Raw genomic sequence first — 12,695 nt, 5'->3', positions numbered from 1 at the left:
TGGTTTTTCCTTTAATTTTGAAATTGATTTTAAAAGAAAGAAAGAACAGAGATAAAGGAAACAGGACAAAGACAAAATAAAGTTATTGCAAACTTGTGTCAGATTTGGAATACAATCAAAATAACTTATGCCTCTCTGAGAAACTATGTCTTTGAGCAGCATTTTAAAATATGTTACATTTGTTTTCTTTGTTCTTTCTAGTACTATTATTACTGTATTATTTGTCTATTAATTGACATGAAGACTGGCATAATCAAGGAAGCTGGAACATTGTGCAAGGTTAATATTAATATTTAGATTTTTGTATGACGATGTCTGGATGCAAATTGTGCACAACACATGCAAGCTATTGCAAAGATTTGAGCAGCTGTAGAACTGCTATGTCAAAGCAATACTTCAAGTTTACACCGAACAAGACCCTTGCATTGCACCACCACTACACATTTTCAGCCGCAACTTTCACTGAAGAATGTTTGCTCTCAAGCCAACAAGAGAGTGGTTGGATCCAGAAAAATGCTGGCAGAGTGGCATGCTCATCCCCAGCAGCTCACCAAAAAGTCTCCCCCAAGGACCCTGGAGCAGTGGCGTAGCGTGGGAGGTGCAGGGGGGGCCGGCCGCACCGGGCGCAACATCTGGGGGTTAGGGTTAGGGGGCGCAAATTACTTGCCTTGCCCCGGGTGCTGACAACCCACGCTACGCCACTGCCCTGGAGGACCCTACAGAATGGAGTGGGCTGTAGTGGCCATGGGAGGATGTCTGGCAAACAAAGCAGAGTACATGTTATAATAACTACAGTTGGCTCCAGCACTGGAGGGAAGGCTGCTTTCAGTCTGCGCCAAACCACTATAGCAAGATGGACATCCAAATTATACACCTGGTTATGTTCAATTTAATAAATAAGGTCATTTGTCCTATTAAGCACTTGCAGGTTCAGTTGACACTATTCAACAGAAACTTTTTTAATGTCAGGAATTACCAGAAAACATCAGCTTGAGTACAGGCCAAGGAGTCAAAATGTGCAGTAGCTTTAAACTGCTATGACAGATCACTCAACTAAAGTAGAGTCTCTTGAGACAACAATAGGACAACAAATCAATTTGTATACTAACAAGATTCCCCTCATCTGTGCAACCTAGTTCTTTTACTTGAACAACAAGTAGGGGAATATGGGAAGAAGAAGAACGGTCAAATCAGGTCACAATAATATTTATTTTTTGTGTGTAATGACTAGACTATGGCTGGGTGATGCACAGACACACCATCCAAAATCAATTTGAAGTCTACATTGTGGTAACAGTTTCATAAGATTCGACATGGTGATATATTGTGAATCACAATGTGTGTGTGCGCGCTATGTAAAAAATTGTGATGTGGTAACAACTGTGAAGCCAGTCATCGTTTCTTTCGTGATTCCTGCCACAGTGTCTCTCTGTACAAGGGGTCAGCAACCTTTTCCAGCCATGGGCCAGTCCATCGTCCCTCAGACCATGTGGTGGGACGGACTATTTGGGGGGGGTGAATTCCTATGCCCCACAAATAACCCAGAGATGCATTTTAAATAAAAGGACACATTCTACTCATGTAAAAACACGCTGATCCACATCCAGCCCATGGGCCTTAAGGTGCCTACCCCTGCTCTGTACAATAAAATAACAATTGTAACAATACGCTAAAGGTAAGTAATAGTGTATCAGTTTTAGGCCCCTAAAATAGTAGCAGTTGCCAGGACTTCACCTCATTTGCCTCTACATACAGTGGTACCTCAGGTTACATACGCTTCAGGTTACAGACTCTGCTAACCCAGAAATAGTACGTCAGGTTAAGAACTTTGCTTCAGGATGAGAACGGAAATTGTGCTCCAGCGGCGTGGCGGCAGCAGGAGGCCCCATTAGCTAAAGTGGTGCTTCAGGTTAAGAACAGTTTCAGGTTAAGAACAGACCTCCAGAACGAATTAAGTACTTAACCCGAGGTACCATTGTACTTACATCAGACATTGTGATATATAGGCAGTCCCCCGTTTATGCGCATTCAATGTGTGAAACCGTATATATGTGCATTGCACTGAATTCGGAAGAGACCCGGAAATGTCATAAAGACGTTACTGAAACGTCACTAAAAGGGTGGGTTGGGGGTGGAATGGGATGTTTCTGGGCTTTTTCAAGGGGTTTCGATTATACGCAATTTCACTGACGTGTGCAATGCGTCAGAAAGTAATCCACGCATAAATGGAGGGCTGGCTGTACTGGTATATTGCAATCTTTACCTGGTGATATATCACGATGTCATCCAGTGTACAATCCCTCTGTAGGTTTTTTACTATTTTATGTAGTAAAATGGTTCACACGAGAATGCCCCTCCCCCCCCAAAAGTCATGAAATGCCCCACAAGAACCACATCAATGTCACCTGAACACATACACACTGTACCTGATATTCAGGTAACAGCACTTCTCTCCCCAGCAGCTTCATTGACAATAAAAATACTTAACCTATTCCTAATAATGCTGCCACACAAAGCCACACCATGGCTCTCAAACCTATGTGTCCATATCCCAATAAAATGTACTATCTTGGATTCTCCCTATCTACATAGCCAAGCAGTCATTCCCCTCATTCAAATATTGCAACAATCATGGATGAAAACCCACTTGTTTCTTCCCCCAAAAAGGTTTGATTTTTGGGTGGGGGCGGGTGTTAAACACAAATATCCTATGCAGAAGCATCTTAATCTGAAGTCATTTTACTTACAAATCTAATTGGTTTTGTGAGAAATACAACAAATTCATAAATAAACATATTGACATTTGTTGCTATCCAATCACCGTATTTTTCGCCCAATAGGACTCACCGTCCCATAAGGCGGACCTAGTTTTTTGGAGGAGAAATAAAGGGGGGGAAATTATTTTTCCCCCAGGCGCGGGGCGGGGGAAGCCCGAGCTTCCCCCGACCCCAGCCCCCAGAACAGGCAACTCTCCGCAAGCCGTGGGAGCCCAGTGCTGGGCTCCCGCACCTTGCGGAGAGCTGCACGAAGCCTGGGCGCGCTGAGCTCAGTGCGCCCAGCCTTCGGCATGCAGGCACGGGCTCCCACGGCTTGCGGAGATCTGTGCGAAGCCTGGGGAGGGAACTTTGCTTCTGGATGAGAACAGAAATCATGCTCCGAGATACCACTGTACTTTTGTTACACAACTCACACCTCACCCACACTGCAGCTTTACTATAAGTAAAGCCACATACCAATAGACATCTTGCCTCATTGTAATTAGCTGAATTAAGCACACTGACACCCATTTACAGCATGACTTGAGCATCATTTCTATGTTAAAAACTTGCACCTTTGAACCAATTTCCTATACTCTTAGGACACCACTATTGCACAGACAGACTTCCCCTTCCCCCCTTCACATCTGCTCTGCTGAGCCTCCCAGACCTCCAGAGCAGATTTTTCAGTGTCGGGGACTGGATGGGAAATCCATTGTATCAATGAAGCCTGTTCCACAGGCAGAGGAAACACATTAGATTTCATTCTTAATACTTACTTTGCCTCCAGGACAAACTGCAAGCCCACTATAAGTGAAGTGATTGTGGTGGGGAGTGAGATCACAAGATAGTTGTAATGACTGGCATGTAATACTTTTATGTATGTCTACTTAGAAGCAAGCTCCTGTGAACTCAGCGGAATCAACATACAGTGGTGCCTCGCAAGACGAAATTAATTCATTCTGCGAGTTTTTTCGTCTTGTGAATTTTTCATCTTGCGAAGCACGGTTTCCCATAGGAAATGCATAGACGGTTTCCCATAGGAATGCATTGACGGTTTTAAGTAAAAGGCACAAGACATTTTCGTCTTGCGAAGCAAGCCCATAGGGAAATTCGTCTTGCGAAGCAACTCAAAAAACAAAAAACTCTTTCGTCTTGCGAGTTTTTCGTCTTGCGAGGTACCACTGTATATAGTGTTAAACTGCCAGCCTGCTAAGAGTGTTGCAATATGACCATAGTTCCAATTTGTTTCTAAGAAGCTCCCCTGTAACCAAGCTGCTTCCGATTCTTTTCCTGGTGACTGGGTCTGAGGAGGCAGCAAAACTGACTCCATCAGGTTAGCTGCCTCCAACTGCCATTTTGCTTCCTTGTTTCTCAGAACTGCCTCCTCAGCAGCCATTTCAACTGGTCACTACAAGTTGAACTACACTAACTTTAAGAATTGATGTGTTGAATGTGCTTTATTGCTTTCATTCCTCTTTCCTTTAATACGATACGTCTAATAAACATTATGCCTGTGGGCATAGCCTGCCTCCTTTCTTTAATCAAAGTACAGAGCTTAGAACAGTCTAAGCACTGCAGAAATTATGGTGGATGGTTTTTGAACTTGATTGGGAACTGGGCACAAGATGGGTGGTTTGTTTTTGTTAAAGGGAAATTATTCTCCTTAGTCTACCTATAAAAATCTCATGTCCAAGCCAGAAGTATGCTTTAAGGGTTTAAATATGGTGTGGGTGAGGTTGCAGTGACAACTTCTGAGAAGTATTGTGGACCTTCTGCATCACAGCCTTTGTATTAAGTATACATCAGGCTGATAATCGTTAGCTTAAAACTGCCTAAAAAATCATGGCTAAGTACAACTTTAACCCAAATTCAATGCTGGTATTCTAGCAAACAGACCAACATTTCAAAGCTTTGTTTTACACTTAGGTAAAGGTAAAGGGACCCCTGACCATCGTGGGCGACTCTGGGGTTGCAGCGCTCATCTCACTCTATCGGCCGAGGGAGCCGGCATTTGTCCACAGACAGCTTCCGGGTCATGTGGCCAGCATGACTAAGCTGCTTCTGGTGAACCAGAGCAGCACACGGAAACGCTGTTTACCTTCCCGCCGGAGCAGTACCTATTTATCTACTTGCACTTTGACATGCTTTCGAACTGCTAGGTGGGCAGGAGCTGGGACCGAGCAACGGGAGCTCACCCCATCACGGGGATTCGAACCACCAACCTTTTGGTCAGCAAATCCGAGGCTCTGTGGTTTAACCCACAGTGCCACCCGTGTCCCTGTTTTACACTTAGGAAGTGGCTAAACCTATACCTACTTTATATAGTGAAGTAAATATAAAGTACTTTGCACACTTTGTGTAATCTTCTCAAGCAAACTCAGAAACCATAGTTTAGTCATTTCAATTTTATAGGTGGGCACCTAAGCAGAGCTGGTAGAACCAAATTCACACCTAAAAGGGGGTTTGAAGTTTGTCTTCTGGCCAACCTCTTCATACTGTGTATAACTATAAACTATGGTGTATAATTTATATCAAGTAGGAAATACATCTTTTAACAAATAAGACACATGTAACTAAGAGACCACCAGACACTTATTGAAATCCTGAGAATATCATTTTCCTTTGTTTGAAATGTGCTACAATCCATGTATTTGCAGAAGAGTACCTGAAAGGGTTAAAAATGCAGGCTAATTATATTTGGGGTTTTTTTTCATTTCACAGTTTTGAAGATGGAAAAACACATTTGGAACACTTGTGCTTAGCTGTATCAATTATTCAGCTTACAAGGAGAGGTGCTGCTTTTATACAAGATACTGGGGTTTTTATTAGAAATGATACACAAATGTGCACTCTAAACATGGTATAAATCATGCATCTACACTGCATGCTACTGATTCACTTTAAATTTCTGAGAAAGCTTGTGCTCAACTACCTATGGTATAACAGTATGAAAGTCAGCTTTCTACAATATGACTTATTATTGGGGATAAATCATGTTGTATAAAGGTTAGATTAACCCCAATGATGTCATGTCTAGATGAAATCTGCTAAAGTATATTTTTAAGAGTTATTAAGTAACAGAATCCTGAAATGCATATGCCATAGAGAAACACTGATATTCAAGTCGGAGGTGAAGATTGCAATCCTGTATCTAGATTCCTGGGAATAAACCACATTGACCTCAATGGGAATTGCTTCTCAGTAGACATGCTTCACTCAGTAGTGAATCAGATTGCACTCAATGGTACAATTCATAATCCCGTATCATTTATTACTGATTTATTCATTAAACTGCACACCGCTTGATTGTTGAAAGCCCTCAAAGAGGTTTACAAAAAGATAAAACAAAAGTGTGCTTCCCAAAAAAGTAATGGAAATCTAGGCTTAGCAACTAATTTTATGAAGCAACCCACTCATAGTTATGCATAAGAGCACTGAGCCTTCTCAAAGTACATATGCTTAACTTAAATGCCAGTTTGGAGACTTGTTTACAGTAACAGAAAGCAGAAACTTACAGCACAGGAAAACATACTACAAAATATGAACTGTTTTATCTGATCTTCATCACTAATAAATACCACCCAACTTTCCATGCATCCTCCACCAGGCAGATACTCTTGATCTGCACACAATGGTCCGAAGAATGAGCACCCACACTGGGAGCCAACAATCAAATGACCAATGTGCACATAGACACACTACCAACCAATATATTCTCCATCATATAGTATGCACGTGTGTAAATATTCTCCACAAACGAGTCACCAAAATATTCACATGTATTTGAGGGGCGGGCTGGGGGGGGGGGATCAGAACCTGAAATGTACAAGGCTATCAAAACCCATGGAACTTAAAACACACATTTGAATTTTGCATTACAGTCGGGACAGAAAAAGCTGCAATTAAGAAAACCACCATTGCAAGGCAACATCCAGAGAGAGAAGGTACAGGTAAGACTTTTCCAGAGGCCGATTTAAACACCTGAAGAGCAAACACGACGGGGTCTGTTTTCATTACTGCGTGAGACTAGAGTTCCAATTAATTAGTTAATGGCCTTCACCAGTCCCAAAGCGAGATTAAAGCGATAAGCTTCTCCAGTTGTTGCTGATGACTGCGCTTTACAAGGCTACTACAGTATCTGCTTAAGAGGAGGAGGAAAGAAATCTGAAGGGGGGGGGCAGAAACACCGCGAGTCACGCTGCAATGTTAGAAGCGGGCGCGTCTGCAACCTTTAACTTAAGGCGGCGCTCTCTATTTCCTGGTTCTGCTCTTGCGCAGCGGCGGAAAAGCCACGATGCGCTCCGGCAACCACCCCCTCTGGTGGGAGTCTCCCCGGGCTCAACGAGGAAGCGCTCCTCCCGCGGCCTGCTCTCGCTCACCCCCTTTCCCCACCACCAGCAAGCTCCGTCTCCTTCGCAGACGCGTTTCCCCCGCGCAAGATGCGCCGCGCGCCTCCCTCCCTCCCCAGAACATCGCCACGCTTTCCTTCCTCCGCGCGAGCGACTCGTCGCGCAAAGGGGAAAACTGTTGCCCACCACACCTGACACGCAGCAGCTGCAAAAAGGAGAGAGAAGCAAGCAAAACAAAACGCCGTCCTTGCAAGCCTTGCAACTTAAGGCTCGTCTCCTTTACTGCTGTCGCAACGAGAAAGAGGAAGAGAGAGCGGGGTGGGGACGGAGAGAAATCTGTTGCTCTTGTGGGAGGCTTCCTTTTTGGAAGGAGGAGGGGAAAAAAAGAAAGATCCAACAATGGCCAGCGAGAAAGGGACGGAGAGAGACTTAAAAAGCCGCCCCAGCCAGCTGCACGGCCCCGAGCGCAACAAGACGTAAGAAGTTTTCGAGGCGGGCTCGTCACGCCGTACCTGGGGGAAAAGTTGCGCGCTCGCTCTTCCTCCTCCTCCTCCCCCACCCCGGCAGGTTCGGGGGAAGGGAGAGGAAGAGGAGGCCGGGCCAGCTTGTTTTTCCCTCGCCTTCACATGCCCGAGAAGCAGCTCCCGCTGCAAACTCCCCATGACCCCTCTTCTCCTCCTCCCCCCCCCCCAAAAGACGCGAGGAGTAGGAATGCGAAGAACCGGATTTTGGAGGGGCGGGCGCGCAAATCCGAAAGGAGGCGGCTGGAAGCAACATCCCCCAACACATGGGCCAGATGCCGCCCTTCCCTCCTGTCCCACCTACGTATTATGCGCCCCACCCCACCTACCTACTTACCTGCCCGGGTGACCGCACCTTTTATCGCCGCCGCCGATCCCCACCCCCCACCCCGCGCTTCCTCTTTCGCTCCCACCAGCCTCGCCGCTGCCCTCGCCGCCCCTCCACCAACCCGGGATATTTGGCAAAAAAAACCCCCACAGAGGTAAAGAGATTAACAGTGTGCACAAAGCGAAGCAGCCACCGGCCCCGGTGAGGTGGGGACGGGGGAGGGATGGGGAGAGGGGGGTTGGAAAGGGAAAGACCCCCCCCCCCGCTTTTCGCCTCCACAGGCGGGTGCAATCCGCCCGTCCGCGACCGCCGGGGCGAGGCAGGTACTTACCCATCCATGGCACAGACAGGAGGAAGGAAGCGGCGAGGGACGGGACAGGGCGAGGGGGAGGGAAGGGAAAGGGAGCGGAGCGGCCGCCTCACAGAAGGAAAAACGAGAAAGGATGGGCGAAGCGGGGGGGGCGGGGCTGCCGGCGGCGCGCAGGCGCGACAGCTGGGCCCGGCCCTGCCCTGCCCGCCCCCTCCTCCTCCTGTTGCCGCCGCCCAGCTCGTCGAGGCTCCGGGACACGCCCAATCGTCAGCTGGAGAGGGGCGGGGGAGGCGCGCACGCGGGGGAGGCAAGGTGCGCGTGCGTCCGCCCCCCCCCCCCCGGCTTCGAAGGCTTCTTGCCTTGCCTGGGAGAGGCGAGCGAGAGCGCGCGCCCGCATGCAAATGAACACGCGCGGCCCCCCCCCCGGGAGATCTCGGGGCGCGAGCCTTCGGCGGCAATAACAACAGGCAGCAGCTGTTGCTGCTGTTGCCGCGGGCGGGGTGCGCGCGCGCGGGCTGCCCTTCCCCTCAGACTCGGCAAGTCCATTTCTCGAGGAATGTTTTTCGAGTGGGGGGGGGGGAGAGACGTGGGAAGGGGCCGGTACGCGGGATGACACAATAAGACGAAAGAATATAATCTGCTGCGTTCGCAACGGTTCCGGACCTGTTCTCAAAGTTTTCCGGTTCTTCTTGCCTCGTTTAGCCAGACTTAAAATGGACGCATATATAATAATGGGGGTGGAAAGAAAGAAAAAGCTTTCTCCGAGTGAGCACTGTGAGAAGCGCCTTTCTGCCCTCCTAATGGCAGACGTAGAAGATAGAATCTGGGTGGGTTGTAGTTGGTGGATTGTTTGCTACCAAAGCCATTTTGGGAACGTCCAACAGCTCCCGGAGTGCAAGGGTTATTTTCCATTGAACATGTAGCAGTAGGAATATCGTGTGGGCTACAAACCAGCCGAGTTAGGCAGTGTGTTTAACAACACTATCCTAAGCTTATAGGCTCTGAAATAAATTCCATGTTGAGTTCAATAGGCTACACTCCTATAACTTGGAAGAAAATCTCATTGGAGGCAATGAAACTTGTGGGCATGCATAGGATTGCATTGTAAAATGTTCCTAACTCTGTATTGGACAGTGGCCAAAAAGCTTTCCAAAAAGCCCATATTACAGGGACAGGGTGACCTGGCTTTCACACCCCAGGACTGGAGACATTGATAACTTGAGGTTCCCCAAATTGCTACAGGTACATATTTAAAATGTTAAATCTCCTCAATCCATGGGAAAGCTCTTCTTGCATGCAATGAGAGATATTGAACAACCATCTGTGGGCAGGGCCATACCAGTCTGAAGAAATAAATGCTTCTGTGCTGCTAGGAATAAACATAATTAAAGGCTCTTGGGAGTATCTGCCTCTTCTAAGGACAGGTAATTCTGCAGTTGTCTCTGCATCTGGGAGAAAGACTGAATTATCCATTCACACCCAATTCAAAGATATGTCAGAATTACCTGGCGTGCCATGTGAATCTCTATTCTGAGCCAGCGTGCTAGTCATGAACTATGCCCAGCACAGTCATTCATACAAAGTCATAGCAGGTAAACTCCTAGTCTTTGCCAGGCTAAATGAGAACAGATTGCATTAAAATACTGCACACTGTATGTCCATTTTATATTTCAGCTTCAGCAAACCATATTTGGGTGTGGCTCCTATTTAGATTTTTTCTTGGTTGGAAGTGAGGCAGTTGTTGCTCGTCCTCAAGTTATTGACGTGAAAGGAAACTGAAAGTTCATCTTCTATTATTTTACCTTGGACTTTCAGTTGCCTTTCCATTCTGTAACCTGAGAGCCAAGGTAATCCACTCTACAGATGACCATGAGGGAATCTAATTAGCAGCCATACCAGTCTTACATTTGTCCAAGATTGAGACTGCCGTGGTACAACAAAAGGAAACTTTCCAAAAGGAGTGAAATGCAACCCCCCCAACAACCCTAACCCTCCTCCACCAGAAAGAGCACACAGTTTGTATAATTTTCATTGTCCTTGACTCACCCTACTTAGTGGCCTTCTAAACACATGCAGTGCAATCCTATACACATTTACTCAGAATTAAGCTCCACTAAAATAAAACTTAGTAAAGGCAAAGGGACCCCTGACCATTAGGTCCAGTCATGGCCGACTTTGGGGTTGCGGTGCTCATCTCGCTTTATTGGCCGAGGGAGCTGGTGTACAGCTTCCGGGTCATGTGGCCAGCATGACCAAGCTGCTTCTGGCAAACCAGAGCAGCGCACGGAAATGCCGTTTACCTTCCCGCCGGAGTGGTACCTCTTTATCTACTTGCACTTTGACGTGCCTTCGAACTGCTAGGTTGGCAGGAGCAGGGACCGAGCAACGGGAGCTCACACTGTATCCACAGCTCAATCTGGGGTTACTTAAACAGTTCTTGACCCTGGATGGATTCTATACACCCAACAGTTGCTGCTGGGTGTTGTCATTGGCCATGCAATCCAAAGCAGACTATTGATTTTAGTGGAGAGAGCTGATCCATATTGAAATTAATTTCAGATAAAATCTACTGAGAGCTTAAGTACTTCCTTTGGAAATGAGACCAAAGGTCCCATTTAGTCCAGAATTCTATCACCTGCATCCAGCTAGATGTCTCTGGAAGGCTCACAAATGCACAAATGCAGCATGATGGCACCCCCTGTTGTTTGAACCCAGGATATGGTAATCAGAAGCAAGTGAAGTGCTCCGCATGCACAGGAGAATACCATAGACAGCAGAACCCAGATAGATTGCCTTGTGCCAATGAAGAAATCTAAGGGAGTTGTTCAAGTCTTTGAAACTCGAACCCCGTTTTACAGTCAGTTGTCAAAGCTGCCAGTTTTGTTTGTTTTGATAACAGATGCCTAAGCTTTTATGTAAGGGCTGGGAGAATTGGGCCTTGAATTTCCCCCACACTCTGCATTTTAGTATAGAGTATTTTCCCACCAGGATGTTTAGAGCTCAGTAATGCCCAGCCACAAGCATTATAAAAATGTGAGTCAAGCCTTTCTTTTTTTTACATCCTATTAGGCTCTCATACTCAAAAGCACCATGATAGCATAAAGTCTCATTCACCCCACTGGACTTATACCAGTGAATCACTGCGGATTAAGGGTGGTATGTAACTTAATTTTACTCAGTTTAGACCCATCGAAATTAACTTAGTCATGTTTATTAATTTCAGTGGGTCTACTCTGAGTAACAGTTGGATACCACCCCGTGTTATTATTTTTAAATCTTTAATCATATTTCTGTTTCACATTCTTTACACAGGCCACATTCTACATCTTTTCAAATAAGAGAGCCATATATTTGGGGCACACAAAGCCCATAACTACTTTGACTTAAGTGGTACCATCTGAATGGCAGTGCCAGAGTCAGACTGGACCTGTAGGAGACCATACTTGAATTGGATGTAGGCGCTACAGCCTGAGATCAGTTGCTGTCGCGCAAAAAGCTGGAGCACAAAGTGCCAAACTGTAATATGAAGCACGGCTTTATTGGGGAGCCATGGAACAGGCTACTAGCATTTATTTCATGCCTGGACAATCCAAATTTCAGCAGCTTTGTTCCATGACTTGCTAACATGGTGCCTATGAGCAGTGGTGTAGTGTGGGTTGCTGGAGCCTGGGGCAGGCACAGGAATGCCAGGTGGTGGGGCATGGAGGGTGAATGGAGCCCACCATGCTAGCCCAGTCTTCACTGCCACTGGAGTGACCACCCCCACCAGAGCCAAGCAGGGCCACACTGTGGCACCTACCCACTCATGGGGGGGAGCCCAGCCGGCAAACGTGGCCCTTGGTGGGCAAATCCCCCCAACACCTGAAGAGAGGAGCACCATGCTGGGGTAGCCTGCATGGGGGGACCTGGTTTGCACCACCTCAAAATTGTGTGCCTGGGTCCATGGCTCTGCTGGCACCCCCATGCTATGCCCCTGCCTATGAGCACACATAGACCCTCAAAGACCTTCCTGGCACCCTTCCTCTGTTGAAATTGGGCTTGAAAGAAACATTCTATCAAAGCCAGCAGAATAGGTTGTGGTGTGTGCTTGGCTAAAGTATGTGTGTGTGATGTCCACAACAGTTTCTCTGGTGTGCAGATGTGCTCACGGGCCACAAAAGGTTGGCAAACCCTGCTTTATACTTTTCCTTTACACATTGTGGTACCCACCATCTGGAATGCTCTTCCTACTGAGATGAAATGTGGTACAGTGGTACCTCGGGTTACGTACGCTTCAGGTTACAGACTCCGTTAACCCAGAAATAGTACCTCGGGTTAAGAACTTTGCTTCTGGATGAGAACAGAAATCGCGTGGCGGCAGTGGGAGGCCCCATTAGCTAAAGTGGTACCTCAGGTTAAGAACAGTTTCAGGTTAAGAAGGGACCTCCA

At 46.8% G+C, this 12,695-nt stretch overlaps 1 protein-coding gene and 1 long non-coding RNA gene across 5 annotated transcripts in view; one reads left to right on the top strand and one right to left on the bottom strand.

Moving 5' to 3' along the window:
* Nucleotides 1-8,695, bottom strand: part of PTBP3 (polypyrimidine tract binding protein 3) — a 48,140-nt gene extending 39,445 nt beyond the window's left edge. The window contains exon 1 of one of the 4 annotated variants that reach the window (XM_083420179.1): nucleotides 8,289-8,695. In XM_083420179.1, coding sequence (XP_083276305.1) covers nucleotides 8,289-8,296 — 8 coding nt within the window. In that variant the 5' untranslated portion in view covers nucleotides 8,297-8,695. Of the gene's footprint in view, nucleotides 1-7,620; nucleotides 7,748-8,288 lie in introns of those variants that run through there. The other 3 variants (XM_083420176.1, XM_083420178.1, XM_083420177.1) reach the window with 3 other exon arrangements.
* On the top strand, nucleotides 3,170-6,494 carry LOC310668030. Its single transcript, XR_014506559.1, has 3 exons — nucleotides 3,170-3,690; nucleotides 3,951-4,685; nucleotides 5,053-6,494. It is a non-coding gene; the product is annotated as an uncharacterized lncRNA (long non-coding RNA).
* Nucleotides 8,696-12,695: the final 4,000 nt, after the last annotated feature.

This window comes from Podarcis tiliguerta, assembly GCF_965153285.1.
Source record: "Podarcis tiliguerta genome assembly, chromosome: 17".
NCBI classification, from domain to species: Eukaryota; Metazoa; Chordata; class Lepidosauria; order Squamata; family Lacertidae; genus Podarcis; species Podarcis tiliguerta.
This window is presented reverse-complemented; position numbering and strand designations above follow the sequence as displayed.